Raw genomic sequence first — 15,120 nt, forward strand, 5'->3', positions numbered from 1 at the left:
TCCTCCGGCTATCTAAGTTATTTCTTATTCATCGCTCAGTGTTAATATGTCATTTTCATTTTACTCCTCTTCTCTCCAGACGATATATACGCGTATATATATATATATATATATATATATACCTGTCTATCTATTTATATCACCCTTATAGAACATATTGTTCAAGGCTGTTCACTCAGCACTTATACGTTTGACTCGCAGATCTTCTAGTTCAACATTTTAAAATCTCCTAACCTTCATTTAATATTTGTCAGGAATTTTCTTTCTTAAATACGTGTTTGCTGACAACTTACCTTCGTTATATCTGTCACAAATAAAATGAAAATAAATATATGAATAAGTAGGCTAAATAAACTAATAAGTTATATTTTCTCATTTTTATCTATATATAACTACATTTATTTCTCCTGCTTTTTTTTTCAGGACGACACCGTGCGAGTCATCTGGTCGCACAGCTTCGCGGACCCCACGGACGAGACGACCATGAGACGCCACGACGAAAGAGGGACCAAGAGCCTGTACCTGAGGGAGCCCCAGCTCACCCCACCCGAGATGACCTCCGATGTTAAGACCTGGGACATCTTTGCTGGGAATGTAAGCAAGCAAAAAAAAAAAATAGTTTCACATTCTCAGTTAAAACAGTCTAGATTTCTTCTTCTTCTTCTTCGTTTTTAGGAAGAACTTGTGACGCGGGATGATTTTGCTGTCTTTTTTTCTTGTCCTTCCTGTTGCGCAAAATAATGTACCCTCATTTTTTTTTTTGAAATAAGATTTATTTTTCCACCAAACCCTCACGAAAGCATGACATAACTAGATTAAAACGTATTTATTGCCTGCATGTCAGTATAGAGGAGGGGATGGGGGTGGGGTACAGGACAGGACGAGGACTGACAGGGTACCTCACTCAACAACCATGACAACCACTATGCCTGACTACCCTGCCACCCAGCCCAGTAGCCCCATGTGCCCTAATTGTGATACCGTATTTTTTTTATTTAATCGTTTTTAGTGACATGCAAATAATATACATGTTTTTCTATGTCCTGAGGCTCTAGAGGGCTGCAAAGGTCTCTTCCTCAACCACGAGCTTCTAATAAGAGAATCCAAGTCCGAAGGACAATATAAAGTGTAGTCTGGCAGCAGCCTGGCAGGAATGGTGTGGCCTTGAGGCGGCGTGTTCTGACATACGCCAAAGTTCATCACTCAGTAACTCAGTAAGTCAGTGACAAGGGCGTTTGTAGGCCTACCCCTAGCAGTGTCCTTGTCCTACTTCAAAAAAAAAAAAAAATCACTGTTGCAAAGGGTAATCGATCATAAGCTTGTTTGTTAGACGGCGTTCAGGTTGTGAGGTGCGTTGCCTTTTCAATGGCACAACTCTAAATACCATTCATTTCCCGTCTCTCGTAATGGGCTATTTCAATATTTTTTTCCAGGTTTCTCTACAAGTTATAGTTCCTTCTTTGAGCCATCTCACCTTCAGACTTACATAACGTGAGGAAATAACTGACATCATCATCATCGTCATCATCATCATCATCATCATCATCATGGCCTCTTTTTCCCACTAAGGATGCGCTGAAGCAGGGTCCAGAGAGCAAGGAATGAGGGAGCATGAGAAAGGGAGAACTACCAAGAGAATACCCAGTGATATAAGCCAGACACTCACCCATTCAGCATTATATCCTCTGAATCCTGGTTCCATCTTACGGGCCTGACCATCTGTGCTGAAGTGTTTGTTATTTTTCATGATAAATATGGGCTTCGATAAAGTCCAGCCACTTTAACATTGCTTAAAAGTTAGATTAGGTCAGATAGGTCGGGTCTGGATAGCTGGTCCCTTAACATTTTTGAGACCTGTGGCTTTACTGGGAAGAGGAGACATACGAAGAGAGATACCATAGCTGATTTTTCATTTGTCAAAAATCCACAACTTTTTTGTATCATTTGCTGGCCAGGTGTAGTCAGACTGGAGACTGGATATGACTGGTAACAGAGAGGACCCATTCTTCCCTCATATGCAGGGTTGGTCGAATTTTACACAACCACAATTTAGTATTCAGACTATAGGACAAGCCCAGTTCCCTCAGATGAAGACAGACAGACTATATAATGCCTCCCAGACCCTCCTTAACCCTTTGATGATTGATTTTTTTTTTTACAGGTGAGCGTGCCTGACAATTTGGACACTGTATATTGGTGCAAAATTTTCAAGGTTCCCCCTCTCAGAAGGAAAGTGCATGTGATTGGGGTAAGTCTGATTTTATTGCTTTAGTAGTAGCAGTAGTAGAAGAGTAGTAGTGATAGTAGCAGTAGTAATAGTAGTAGTAGTAGTAGTAGTAGGAGTAGGAGGAGGAGGAGGAGGAGGAGGAGGAGTAATATTATTATTATTTTTATTATTATTATTATTATTATTATTATTATTATTATCATCATCATCATTATTATTATTATTATTTTTATCATTATTATTATTATTGGTATTATTATTACTACTATGGTTGTTGTTGATGATGTTGTTATGATTATTGCTTTTTAGTGTAATTAAGGGTATATTTTTGTTATTATTATTATTATTATTATTATTATTATTATTACTACTACTATCATCATTATTATTTTCTTCCTACATTACTTTCTATGTAAGTGAGGTTATTTCACCCAGTCTTACATATTTTCTCTGTATTTTTCATATATCGACCCAGAGAACCTTGAGAACAGAAGCTGAGTCAAATCATCTGTAGGTTCGAAAAATATTAGTAAAAATAATATGTCACCAGATCAAGAGTAGGTTAATATATCATACAATTCAATATTTTTTTCCCCTAAGCACTCTCCAGTTTCAAATTTTCTCCCTCAGTTTCATCTATATTTGTTTCTCTCAGTTCCATCTATTTTTTTTTTAATTTATTTTTTATTAATATCATCCAGTCTTACAATATCTCGACTTCGTTTCATTATGTCTTGATTTGTTCTCCCCTCCCCCAGTTTCATTCTCTCTCACAATTTTATTTTTGAAAGCGTCTCTAGGGGTAGCTTTGTCCCTTTATCAGATAGTTACCTTTATTTACTTATTTTTGAAACGATGTGCTTCACTCCCGTAGACTTTGACAATTTGGAAACCAGGTGCTTCACTCCCGTAGACTTTAAGAATTTTTAAACGAGGTGCTTCATTCCCGCAGACTTTAATACTTTTAGTAAAGCTTCGTATTAAGGCCCAGAAGCTCCCTCATCTATCTAGTATATTTTACTTTTTGTTTTTTTCCTTCCCTAGTTTCATACTGCCTTTAATTTTTCTTTAATTTTCCTTTTTTCACCCTGACTTCCATGATTCTCTTAGCATGTTCAGATAATCCAACAGAACCTAAAACTCGTGGAACCTTAGATTTCTTATTTCTCCTCATTACGTGCCTCTTTTCTTCTCTCAGTTTCATCCTGACTTTGATTTTTTTCCTGCTCAGCATATTCGAAAAATCAAGCAGAAAAAACTATAGCAGGTAGATTCATACACTTTTCCTCCCTCCAGCACGTAGATTCACACATTTCTTCCTCTTCAAACACTTACATTCATAAATTTTTCCCTCCTCAGGCACGTAGATTCATACACTTTTCCCTCTGAAGCACGTAGATCCATTCACTTTTTCCTCCTCAAGCAAATAGATTCATACATTTCCCCTCCCATCTTTAAGCACGTACATTTATACATTTTTCTCTCCTCAGTACGTGCCTATCATCGAACCAAAGAACCTGAAGCACGTGCACCACCTCCTCGTCTACCAGTGCCACGTGCCTGAGAGCAGCAAATACTATGAGAGGTGGCTGGGGATGGACAGTGTGCAGTGCTACTCCCAAAATATGCCTCAGTCTTGGCGCTACTGTTATGAAGCGTTTATTGCTTGGGCCGTCGGTGGTTTGGGTGAGTGTAACTGCCTCTGTTTTTCTACTTTTACTCTAACTTGGCCTAAAATTGCCATCTCTTCCTCTTGAATGCTGAGTTGTAACAATTGATTAGACCTAGAATATGATGCTGGTCACGAAAAAGTGCTATGGAAATTATGTAAATCCGCAACACCGTCCTTTTCATGCCACTCAGCTACATGAAGTAAGCTACAAAAGGACGAAAATTTGGGTCAGGCTAAGGTGGAAAGAGTGTAGCAACTTAAACTCGTAACAGTGGTGGCAGTGCATGTGTGAAGATCTGAATTGCTCATGAATACGGAAAGCTTAAATTACACTCTTACCCAGTGGGAGGCATTAAAATATGTGACGTCACTCCTTTAAGCTTTACCCACTGTTCTAACCAACCCCAGTACCCATGACATCACATCCCTTTGCTCTTCGTTTTCTTATCCGCTAATGGGAGGCACTTAAATTCATGACGTAATTTCCCAAAGCTCCGTCCTTCCTTCCACACTCCAAGAGCATGCCGGAATCCTGGTGCTATTGGTATAATGTACTTACTGCTTGAGCGATTGATGGCTTTGGCGAATGCAGTCTTCTCTTTCACATTAGGAAACACTGGGTATTAGTTGGACCCCCGGAATCAATGGGTAGTGTAATATACTGAAGAACATGTTGGAATAATAATGTTCTACCGTTCTCATCATGAGGGTGGTCAACAGTGTAGGTGAGTGCCGTCTGTCTGGCTTTACCTCGGGAAATATTTGGCGTGGTACACTGAAGGTTCTGACAGATTTAGGCATAGTGCACTCAAAATCACTTCAAGAACATGCCTGAATCCTGGCGCTAAAATTGTATTGCACAGTACTTGGGCGGTCTGTGGCTTAAGTGAGTGCAATATCTTCTTGCATTAAACGGAAGTACTGCTAGGAAAGAGGCACTATGAAGTGTCCCAACCCAACAGAAATGTGACCCACTTTAAATTGAACTATGCTAGAATGTTGAAAGTTGCATAAAACTCCGTTGATCAATACAAATGATGCCAGAATATCTTCAGGTATCATTACTATGTGTATAGAAATTATAATAGCTGTCCGAGTCAGGCCTCTGGGTTGCGGTAAGTTAAATATCTGTTGATCGTCTGCCAGAACAAGCTAAACTTACATCCTTTGATAAATACACCCGCTATACCCTTTCCAGTCTTTTTAACTAACCCCACACACATCTACCTCCGTGTCCCAGTTACCAATATCTGTCTCTACTCTTACCACCAGGTGAGACGATGCCCGAGCACGTTGGCTTCCCCTTGGGCGAGGAACACGGGGGCGCCACCTACTTCTTGCTGCAGATGCACTACGACAACCCATACCTCAAGTCAGGTCAGCATGCATCTCCCAAATTATATACCTTTGTTTATTTGTTTTATATTCCATTTCTACTGCTACCAAATGATTCGATCTGGCCTATAAAAGACGACCCGTACTGTTGGTTCGTTCCCAGTATGTACTGACTCAGGCAAAGCACGTCCTTAATTAGTGTGATTTTTATACTTCAATGTAGACAGGAAAAGTTAAAGCAAAATGCACTGTATTCCACGCTCAAATTTAACGCATACAATGACAGTGAAAATTCCCTTGCAGGTATTGTGGACAACTCTGGGGTGCGAGTATTTTACACAGAGAAGCTGAGAGAGTATGATGCTGGTGTGTTGACGATGGGCCACACCGTCTCCCATTTTCAGGTTGTGCCGCCAGGACAGAAGTGGCTGTCTGTTGGCCACTGCTCGGGATCTTGTACACAGCAGGTATAACATAACCATTCAGTTAACCCTTGACTTCAGGTGACGTATTATTATTCTTGCTTCTGCTAGGAGATATTACTGAACTTATGATGGACCTCAGTTAGTGAAGAAGTAAATGAAGGGCATATTCAACCCTCTAAATGGCAGAGTTTATCCTAAGGTGCTTGCAAGAATACAAAATACGTTTCTGAACTGAAGTGATTAATGGTGTTGCTATAAGTGTAGTTGAAGGAAGCCTTTAATGCACTGACATGTATTCGCGCAATGCCACAAATATATGCTTGTATTACTAACTTAGGTAAACTTAAGTAGAGACAAGAAGGTACAGTTGTGAACATATATATCTCGACGCAGTTCGCAGCAGCAGGGAAGGACCCAACCCAGTAGATGTGTTAATCAGACAGTACAACTTTTCGGCTTGCATAGGTGTAGAGATGCCAGACGTTATCCACTCCAGGGATCTATATCTACAAAGATACACTTGATGACTCATCCGCGCGCTACACATTGATGTTCATAGATTGAGAAGACACATTGATAACAGTGTTGGAAAGGGGGTTTAGGGTCAGGAGGATTAGGAGAGGGAGTGTTCGTGGTGAGGGTAGTGAGTTGTCTCGCACTGTTTATGTGATACAGCCATAAAATCAATAGTCTGTTAAATTGTTAAATAATATATCGACACTACCTAGACCTAAATTAGTCATTCCCTCTCTGAAACCATCATACTGTCCTGTCACATCCCGTACTTCAAGAGCTAAATTACCATGATGGAAGAGAAGCAAAATTGAACAAGATGAGAGAAGCAGAAACCAAGGTTATAAATTCAAAGGTTACTTGTTGTTGTATGAAGAACGCTGGGACCATAGCAATATTGAGTATTTACGCCTGATCCCTCTCATTTAGTCAGCAGGCGCTAATCTAATCCTTCTTTTTTTACCACTTACAGCATCAGCCGAGTAAAAGGACTAAGTAAATATACAGTGTTTGCCTAAAAGACCCTCGTGTTGTCAATAGGCGTCAATCTAGGCCTTTTCCAATTTACAGTATCTACCGGTGGAGGGCGTGCAGGCGTTCCAAGGTTTGCTCCATTCTCACTTGCTCGGTTCCTCACTCTCCCTTCGACACATCAGGAACGGCACGGAGCTTCCACCCATACTTTCAGGTCAGCTACTTCATCACATTTCAGCACAATGTATACAGTTTCAGTACAATTTCAGTACTTCACTCTCCATTAAGAACTGACTCTAAGTGACTTTGACGATTTCTTAACACCCGTTCCTTAGCAATCGATTCTGCATATTTCGCGTCAGTATCCTCTTGTATGCTATTAATGCAAGCTGTTTCTATATTACTTCTAGTTACATGTTGCAACGGGTGGCTAGATTGGTTGGTAGATGGTTGGTTGACATAATTAATACGTCACAGACAATTCCCAGCTGACTGGCCTCGACTTTTTATTTATTTATTTATTTATTTTTTTTAGCCACTGTGACCTTGGGGAGAGGGGATTCATTTCACATCTCAGTTGCTAAAATCAGTCCATCATTGCGGTCTGTGGAGCACGACAGCTTGTGTTTCTCGACATCTCTATAAATATCCTGAAGAGCTCTATCACCAGACTTCATCTAATCCAGTCCTCGGTCAGAAATAAAGCTCTATCCCGAGCTTGTATTTCCCAACCTCACTCATCACTAAAGATCCTAATAATCAGTAGGCCATCACCAATCCTCATCCACAGACAAAACCTACGACTTCAACTACCAGCAGATGAGGGCATTCAGAGAAGAGGTCACTCTTCTCCCAGGCGACCACTTGATTATGGAGTGTAACTACGACGCCTCTGCTAGAAGAAAGCCTACATTCGTGAGTATTACCTTCATGAGCAGGTCACCATCGTCCTTTCGGGGGACAGGGGGATTAAACAACTTCATCAGCGTGGAGGTGCAAAAAATACGATAGTTTGGATTCACATTGGTGCTAGGAATACAACAGTCTGGATTCACCCTGGTGATGAATATATTACAGTTTTATTCCACTGTGGTGCTAAAAATACTTCAGTTTGGATTCACCGCTTTGTACTCCTCTCACAGGGCGGGCTGAGTTCAGAGGAAGAGATGTGCCTGGCCTTCCTATCCTACTACCCGCGTGTGGATCTATCCATGTGTGAATCTGCACCGGTGAAGGATAGTCTTTTTAACTCACTGGGGGTCCTGGAACTGTACGACCAGCCCGATGGGTAAGTAGTCTGGGGGTTGGGGGGGAGGGGGGGCAGATTTCCGTCCTATACAGGGCGGTCCATATTTCACACCTCTTACACTCCGCTAGCCAGGTGCTCTCTCGTGTACTGTTTGTGGATGTGTGTTCAATGAAGATTTGAAAGTTGGTATTGATAAGACTCAGTTGAAGAATCGAATGTACGTACGTAGAAAGTGCTGTGTTTCTCGCTTATGATGTAGTAAACGGTGATATTGCGAACTTATCGAAGGTTTGTGAATGTCGGAGGTCTGAAGGTTAATGCTGATAAGAGTACGATGAAAATTCTGATGTGTGTAGATGATGCTGTTTCTCACCTCTAATAAACGCGGTCCTTCCACACTTTTCTGTAGCTTGTGAATGTCTGTGTGCCTGAGGGCCCATGGCCCACCTTCCCACAAAAGTTCATTGAAATTCATTGAAAAGTTTTGGAGATATTGTGCTAGATACACCGGATTCGCTCCAAAATTTTGGTCATTTCTTCCTTGGCCCATGACCCACCCTTCCATAAAATTTCATCAAAATCCTTTCATAGCTTTTTAAGTAATCCCGGACCCGGATCAGCCCCCGAATTTAATCAGTTCTTTCTTGGTCCATGGTTCACCTTGCCACTAAATTTCATTGAAATTCATTGAGAACTTTTGGAGATACTGTGCGGAATTCTCCGGATCTTCATCCGGATCCGGCCCCAAATTTAATCATTTATTAATTGGATTATGGCTAAACCTTCCATAAAATTTCATCAAAATCCATTGTTTTTGAGTAATAATGCTAACAGACAGAGAGACAGACTGAGAGACAGACAAATAAACAAACCAACAAACCAAGACAGGGTAAAGGGTATACCTCCTTGCACCTGGAATGCTATAATTGTAGGAGATTTCAACTTACCAGTAACAAGATGGACTTGTTTCTTATCTTAGCACACAGGGTTAGACTTGTATACTAACTTACTTGAAAGCTCAATATATCAGCTTGAAGTGCAACCCACGCATGGAGAAAATATCCTGGATCTTATACTGGTGACGTCAGAAAACTTCGTTCGTAATGCTCAAGTAGGAGATGAATTTACTACTAGTGATCATTGCACAGTCGCGTTCATCCTCAGTTTCTGCAGCACCGACCAAAGTTGTAGTTACTAGAAAATTCTAGGCTACAAGAAAGCTAACTTTCACAAATGGAAGCTAACTTTACATAGCAATGAATGGAAACCGATTATTGAAAGTACAAACATACACACAGCATGGACAGAGTTCACAGAAATCCTTAATAATGTAGATAAGGAACGTGTACCGATGCGTAACAGAAGACCAGTGAAAAGTAATAAGCAAAAATGGTCAACCAGCAATATTAAGAAAAGTCTTTCAACAAAGAAACTTGCTTATCAGAAATACAAAGTCACTAATAATGAGGAAGATAAAGATACTTACCATAACTTACACCGAAATGGTAAAAAGTTAATAAAACAAAGTACGAAAAACCTTGAGGCACATATTGCAAACATCAGTAAATCAAACCCTAAGGAATTTTTCAGTTATATCAGAAATAAGAAACTAACACCAACAATAGGACCACTAGAATCAGCAGATGGTGAGCATACAAATGATGAAACCAAGATGGCTAAGATTCTTAGTACTTTCTTTACATATGTATTTACAGAAGAAAGTTCATGTTCGATCTAGACATTGTCCTCCGCACCTGTAGATGAAGACAACACACTCTAAGAAATTATTACCAGTGAGAGAGATGAACTTCTTGCACAAAATAAACTGAAAATAAAGAAAGCACCAGGGACAGATAGAATACTTCCAAGAGTCTTAAAGAAGGCAACAGACGAAGTAGTGAAACCCTTAGCACATATATTCACTCTTTCAGTAGCGGCACTGTACCTAACGGCTGGAAATTAGCAAATGTAACTCTAATATTAAAAAAGAGAGACAAATATCACCCCAGCAATTACCGACAAATAGCCTAAGCTTGACATCAGTTATTTGCAAGTTCTTATAAACCATAATCAGAGATAAATTGGTAAGCGTTTAGAACAGAACAATCTCATCAAAGACTCTCAGCATGAATTCCGAAATAAGCATTCATGTCCTACTAATCTATTTGATTTTTTTCAATTATATCATCAACATGTATGACGACATTAAATCAGGCAATGTCATTTACCTAGATTTGGAAATAACATTTGATAAAGTTCCACATAATCGACTTGTCGGGAAACAGAGTCTACGGTATTGGTGGCAGTGAACTAAAAGGGATTGAAAGCTGGCTTAAGAATCGTAAACAGAGTGTTGCAATCAATGGTAAGGAATTAGACTGGGACAGTATTATAAGTGGGGTACAGCAAGGCTCGGTTTTGGGTCCAATATTGTTCTTGATTTATACAGATGACATTGATGAAGGCATGTTTTATAAAATATCAAAATTTGCTGACGATAAGGTGATTGGTAATATGGCAGATACCCCAGAACAAAGAATATTGATTCAAAGGGATCTTGTTAAATTGTTCAATTGGGTTGAAAAATGACAAATGGATTTTAATAGTGATAAATGCAAAGCCCTAAATATTGGAGGTAAAAATGAAAAAATTAGTTATACAATGAATAATTCTCACTTAATGAATGTAAATCTTGAAAAGGATCTAGGAATAATTGTAAAAGATGATCTGAAGCCAAGTATAAAGCGCACAGAAACTATAAAGAAAGCTAACAAAGAAGTTGGATTTAAAGGTAGATCTTTTGAGTTAAAATCTGAAAATATAATTCTTACCCTGTACAAATCCTTAGTGCGTCCACAACTAGAGTGCTGTGTGCAGTTCTGGTCACCATATTACAGGAAAGATATAAAGAAATTAAAGAGTACAGCGATGAGTAACAAAAATGATACCCAGACTGAGGAGCAAATCATACGAGGAGTGTTCAACTGTGCTAAAGTTACTGTATTTAACCTATCAAAGCACAGACTACTACGGGATCTGATTCAAATCTTCAAAATTATTAAAGGAATTGATGATATGGATGTTGACAAGTACTTTGCAACTGATCGTTCAAACTATACTAAAGTAGAGGTAATGGGTAGGCTGTAAGATTATTGGAGAGCATCTTCAGTTTAATGAAGCCGAGCATTTTTTCTTGAACAGGGTCTTTAATATTTGGAATAAACTGCCCAGGGATGTCGTTGAATGCAGTACAGTGGTGATATTCAAAAATCGCTTGGATAAGTATCTCGCTTCAAATCCCCAGCAAAACTCCTTCATGACTGAATAATAATGTAAGTTGCTTTTCTCTATTTCAGATCGTGATGAAACTATAGTAGGAAAATACTATGTAGTTAATGACACCTGTAGCGTATTGACACTTGTAGTGTATCGATACAGTAGGACAGAATATAGTTTACCCCTTTTTGTCTTTCCTATAAAAATTCCGTGTCATCTTTTCCATGCTGCATGTTGGTTCTTCTCACTTTTTTCCTGCCTGCTTCGACTGGTGGGTGAGGGGTAGCCTTCTTGCTTTACTAGCCTTACCTTCAACTTACAGAAGTAGATATCATAGTGATAGTCTTCTCTTTAACAAGCAGCCTCGAAAGGACCATTAGATCTGTTGCTGTTTGCTTTCCTTGTACTCCTTTGTACTCCTGGCGCGGTGGTAAAATATAGAGGGAAAAAATTGAGCCATCTTCTCCCATCCCCCCCCCCCGAGACACTGAGAAAGGAAGCTGAACGGTAAAGAGATTGAGACAAGCTACAGCGCTAGTGTGCAGGTGTAACTGAGCAAGGATAGGCTAGCACCAGCATTCTCTCTCTCTCTCTCTCTCTCTCTCTCTCTCTCTCTCTCCCAATCTGTATTTATCTACTTTTCTGATTATTGTTATTAACTTTCCTCATGTAATTTTCATTAATCCTCCAGATCATAAAAAAAGCGAAAATCTTACCGAAATGGGTTTTTTGAAAAAGCTGTGGTCCTTATGCTGCTGCTGCTAGGGGGGTAAGAAGAGGCGCGCCTGACCCACCCTCAGCCCACGCCAGCAGCTGCTGCAACAGTCAGCCCCAGCGCTGAAGGGCTCCACCACAAGCGGCGGCCAGGAAGAAGAGTAGCCAGGCCTACCCTCTGCCCCCCCAGGCATGGCAGCCCAAGTCAGACCCCACTCTAGAGGACCGACTAAGGAATCTGGAGACAATGGAGAGACTCACTACTGGTCTGAACGAAGTGCGAGGGGCATTTGAGCATTTTGACGGTATTGTCTCCACGTTCAATGATATGGTGGAGTCAACATTGACATATATGAAGTGCGATCGCATTGCCGCACAGAAAAGAGTAGAGGCTATGTTTGGTAAGCTAACTTCAATTCAGACGGAAATGACGGAGATGAAAGGCAATATGGATTTTCTTCATCATGCTCTCGGCTCAGCCAGCACATTGGATGACTTAAAACAACGGGTGAGGGATCCGCTGCACGGGGTCGAGGAAAGACACCTGCCCTACATACAACAGGCCCCTCAGGCTAGTAAAGAACTAGAGTCTTCTCCCCACTGAAGCCCAAGGATACAGCACAGTGAAGGGCTGGGGCAGTAGTAAAGTTCCAAGGTTTATAATAATTTTAGGGAAGGAGCTGGAATGGAGTATTATGGGTGTCCCAGTCATTAGAGGGTTAGTTAGTGATAGGATGTAGCTAGCAGATGGGGGTTAATTACTGTTTATTGGATGTAGCTGATGTGGGTTAATTAGTGATGGGATGAAGCTGTCGTCATTATCTTTTAGCTGCGATTAATTTCATGAGCGAAAGACCGTGTCCATCAAGTGAGACCTGGCATCTCCACTCGTGACGTCAGAGGTAAACAATCTGTGACGTCAGAGGTGAACAAGCCGTGAAACAAATGAAATATTATTGTGATTTTTTTTTTTTACCTGACATGTATTGTTTTGAAATAATAAAGGATCTTTTTCTTTTTCAGATCGAAGCCGGAGTCAAGCGCGTAAGTACTGTACTGTTACACACACACACACGCACACACACACACACACACACACACACACACACACAAGCACAAATGGAAACATCTTGTAATACCTAGTAATAGTTCTTACGTCATCATTTCTTCACACCTGCCAAAATATGTACTTTTCTAAATTGTCTAGTTACAGGTTGGCGAGGGTCGCCTTCATGTGGTGGCATCGATATGACTAGACGGTGGAGCTACCTGGTTATACATCCCTCATTTCCCTCTCTATCCCCCCAGAGGAGGATAGTGGTCCGTGGGAGAAGAGCAACGCAAGACTGCGGTCCACTAGGTTCACGTTTTAGATGAACCTACTACTACTACTATTACTACTACTATTACTACCACTTCCACTACTACTACTACCACCACCACCACTACTACTACTAGTTCTACTTCTACTATTAGCTTTGTCTTCATTCATGTAGCTATCAAAAAATTCACGGTATGAGGACTTCAGGCAGAAATTGCTCTTCTCTTGTACTCCACCATCCTTCAGGGTGGACAAGGAAGGGAGGGGAGTGAGGGAGATTTGTATAACCGTACAGTTGAGCTGCCCAGATACGTCGGTGCCACCACGTGAAGGCGTCTCTCTACATCAGTGAAGACGAAGCTTGAAACTTAGAATTCATTACATAAGCTCAAGATTCCTGGTGCGTGTTGTGCCATCTTTCTTTTTTTTTTTTTCAGTTTTCAGATAGATGAGGAATGGGAGAACACACTGCATGAAATGAGCCGGAGAGGCAACCTTTCCGAAGCCACGGATATCAAATTTGCATCATTTTGGAGCGCGTTGGTGGCCAAAGCACCTCAGAGTAAGGATTATTTGTGTGTGTGTGTGTGTGTGTGTCTGAGATTATTTTGTCTTGTGTACTATATCATCTTTTTATACTTCTACGTAGTTAACTCATTCGATCCTAATGACTTTTTCTTTTCATGTTCCTTCCCTCCATTCATATTCAGCTCTGGATGCGTCTGACCTAGTACAAGTTTAAAGTTATAATCCCTGCAGCAGAAAAAGCCTCACAAAACCTGGATGAAATCGTCTGAAGATAGCAAGCATAAAATGATATAAAGCGTCATCTCACTGAAGAGGTCAATCACATCTTTCTGAATTATTATCCTATATTCTTGCCATTCCCTGACGGTTCAATCCACCCTGGGCTAGACTTTGCATACTGTATAAGGTAGACACAGCCTTCATAAAACCTTCGCTATTAAAAATCCTTCCCAAGTTTAACATCCTTCAGTCATAAAAACAATACACTAAGAGGCACGTGTACAGTACGTCACCCAATATCAAGGAGTTAGTCAATCGTCTTCGAGGTTTCAGAGCTATTTAACAAGACGATCAGGTGTTTCAGGGCTATTTGACTGACGATTTGGTGTTTCAGAGTAATTTGACAAGACAATTTGGGGGATGTGAGTATTTTAACAAGACGATTTGGGATTTCAAGTTACTTAACGGAATGATTTGGGTTTTTCAGAATACATTAACATCGTAGCTTTGGATTTCAGAGTATTTTAACAACGGTGATTCGGGGTTTCACAGTTATTTGGTAAGACGATTTGGGACTCCAGTGCATAACAGCATGACTGTTTTGGGCTTTTGAGTACTTTAATAACACGACTATCTGAGGCTTCAAAGTACTGTGGCGTTACATTTTTTTTTAGAGCACTTGAACAAAACAATACTGGAGATCTTGGAGGACGAGGGGACGTGGCGGGACGAGGGCATCACGTCGGCGCTGCAGGAGGCCACGTTGAAGGGACCACAAATGCAACAATGCATCGGTACCTTTAGGACAGGAGACCCCAAGGTGAGTTGAGCCCTTCAGTCCTTAATGACTTGTTTTACTTATGCTCTGTTCACTTTAAATATACTTCTTTTACTCTAACTTGGCTTTAAATTGCTATCTCTCCATCTTGAATGCTGACATGTAACAATAGATTAACATCGGATATGATGCTAGTCATGAAGAGGTGCCATAGAAAGGATGTTGTGCCTTGGTATTGTCATTTTATATGTGAAATAAGCTGCATAACGGAGAAAATCAGGACCATGTTAAGGTGAAGGGAGTATAGATTCTTTTCATCTTAGCTTGAACTAGAGTTTCATCCTTTTACAGCTTATTTCCCGTAGCTCAGTGGGAGAAAAAGACGATAC

At 40.5% G+C, this 15,120-nt stretch overlaps 1 protein-coding gene across 1 annotated transcript in view; it reads left to right on the forward strand.

The window, feature by feature from the left end:
• The window catches only part of LOC145394640 (uncharacterized), a 46,949-nt gene that overhangs the window by 28,128 nt on the left and 3,701 nt on the right, over nt 1–15,120 (forward strand). Inside the window, exons 23-33 of the mRNA XM_080268421.1 lie at nt 424–594; nt 2,162–2,248; nt 3,718–3,913; nt 5,172–5,276; nt 5,538–5,701; nt 6,743–6,860; nt 7,437–7,561; nt 7,789–7,934; nt 12,909–12,929; nt 13,644–13,768; nt 14,628–14,773. Coding sequence (XP_080124547.1) covers nt 424–594; nt 2,162–2,248; nt 3,718–3,913; nt 5,172–5,276; nt 5,538–5,701; nt 6,743–6,860; nt 7,437–7,561; nt 7,789–7,934; nt 12,909–12,929; nt 13,644–13,768; nt 14,628–14,773 — 1,404 coding nt within the window. The remainder of the gene's footprint in view (nt 1–423; nt 595–2,161; nt 2,249–3,717; nt 3,914–5,171; nt 5,277–5,537; nt 5,702–6,742; nt 6,861–7,436; nt 7,562–7,788; nt 7,935–12,908; nt 12,930–13,643; nt 13,769–14,627; nt 14,774–15,120) is intronic.

This window comes from Coenobita brevimanus, chromosome 28 (assembly GCF_032717465.1).
Source record: "Coenobita brevimanus isolate Jiangsu-jjx chromosome 28, ASM3271746v2, whole genome shotgun sequence".
NCBI lineage: Eukaryota > Metazoa > Arthropoda > Malacostraca > Decapoda > Coenobitidae > Coenobita > Coenobita brevimanus.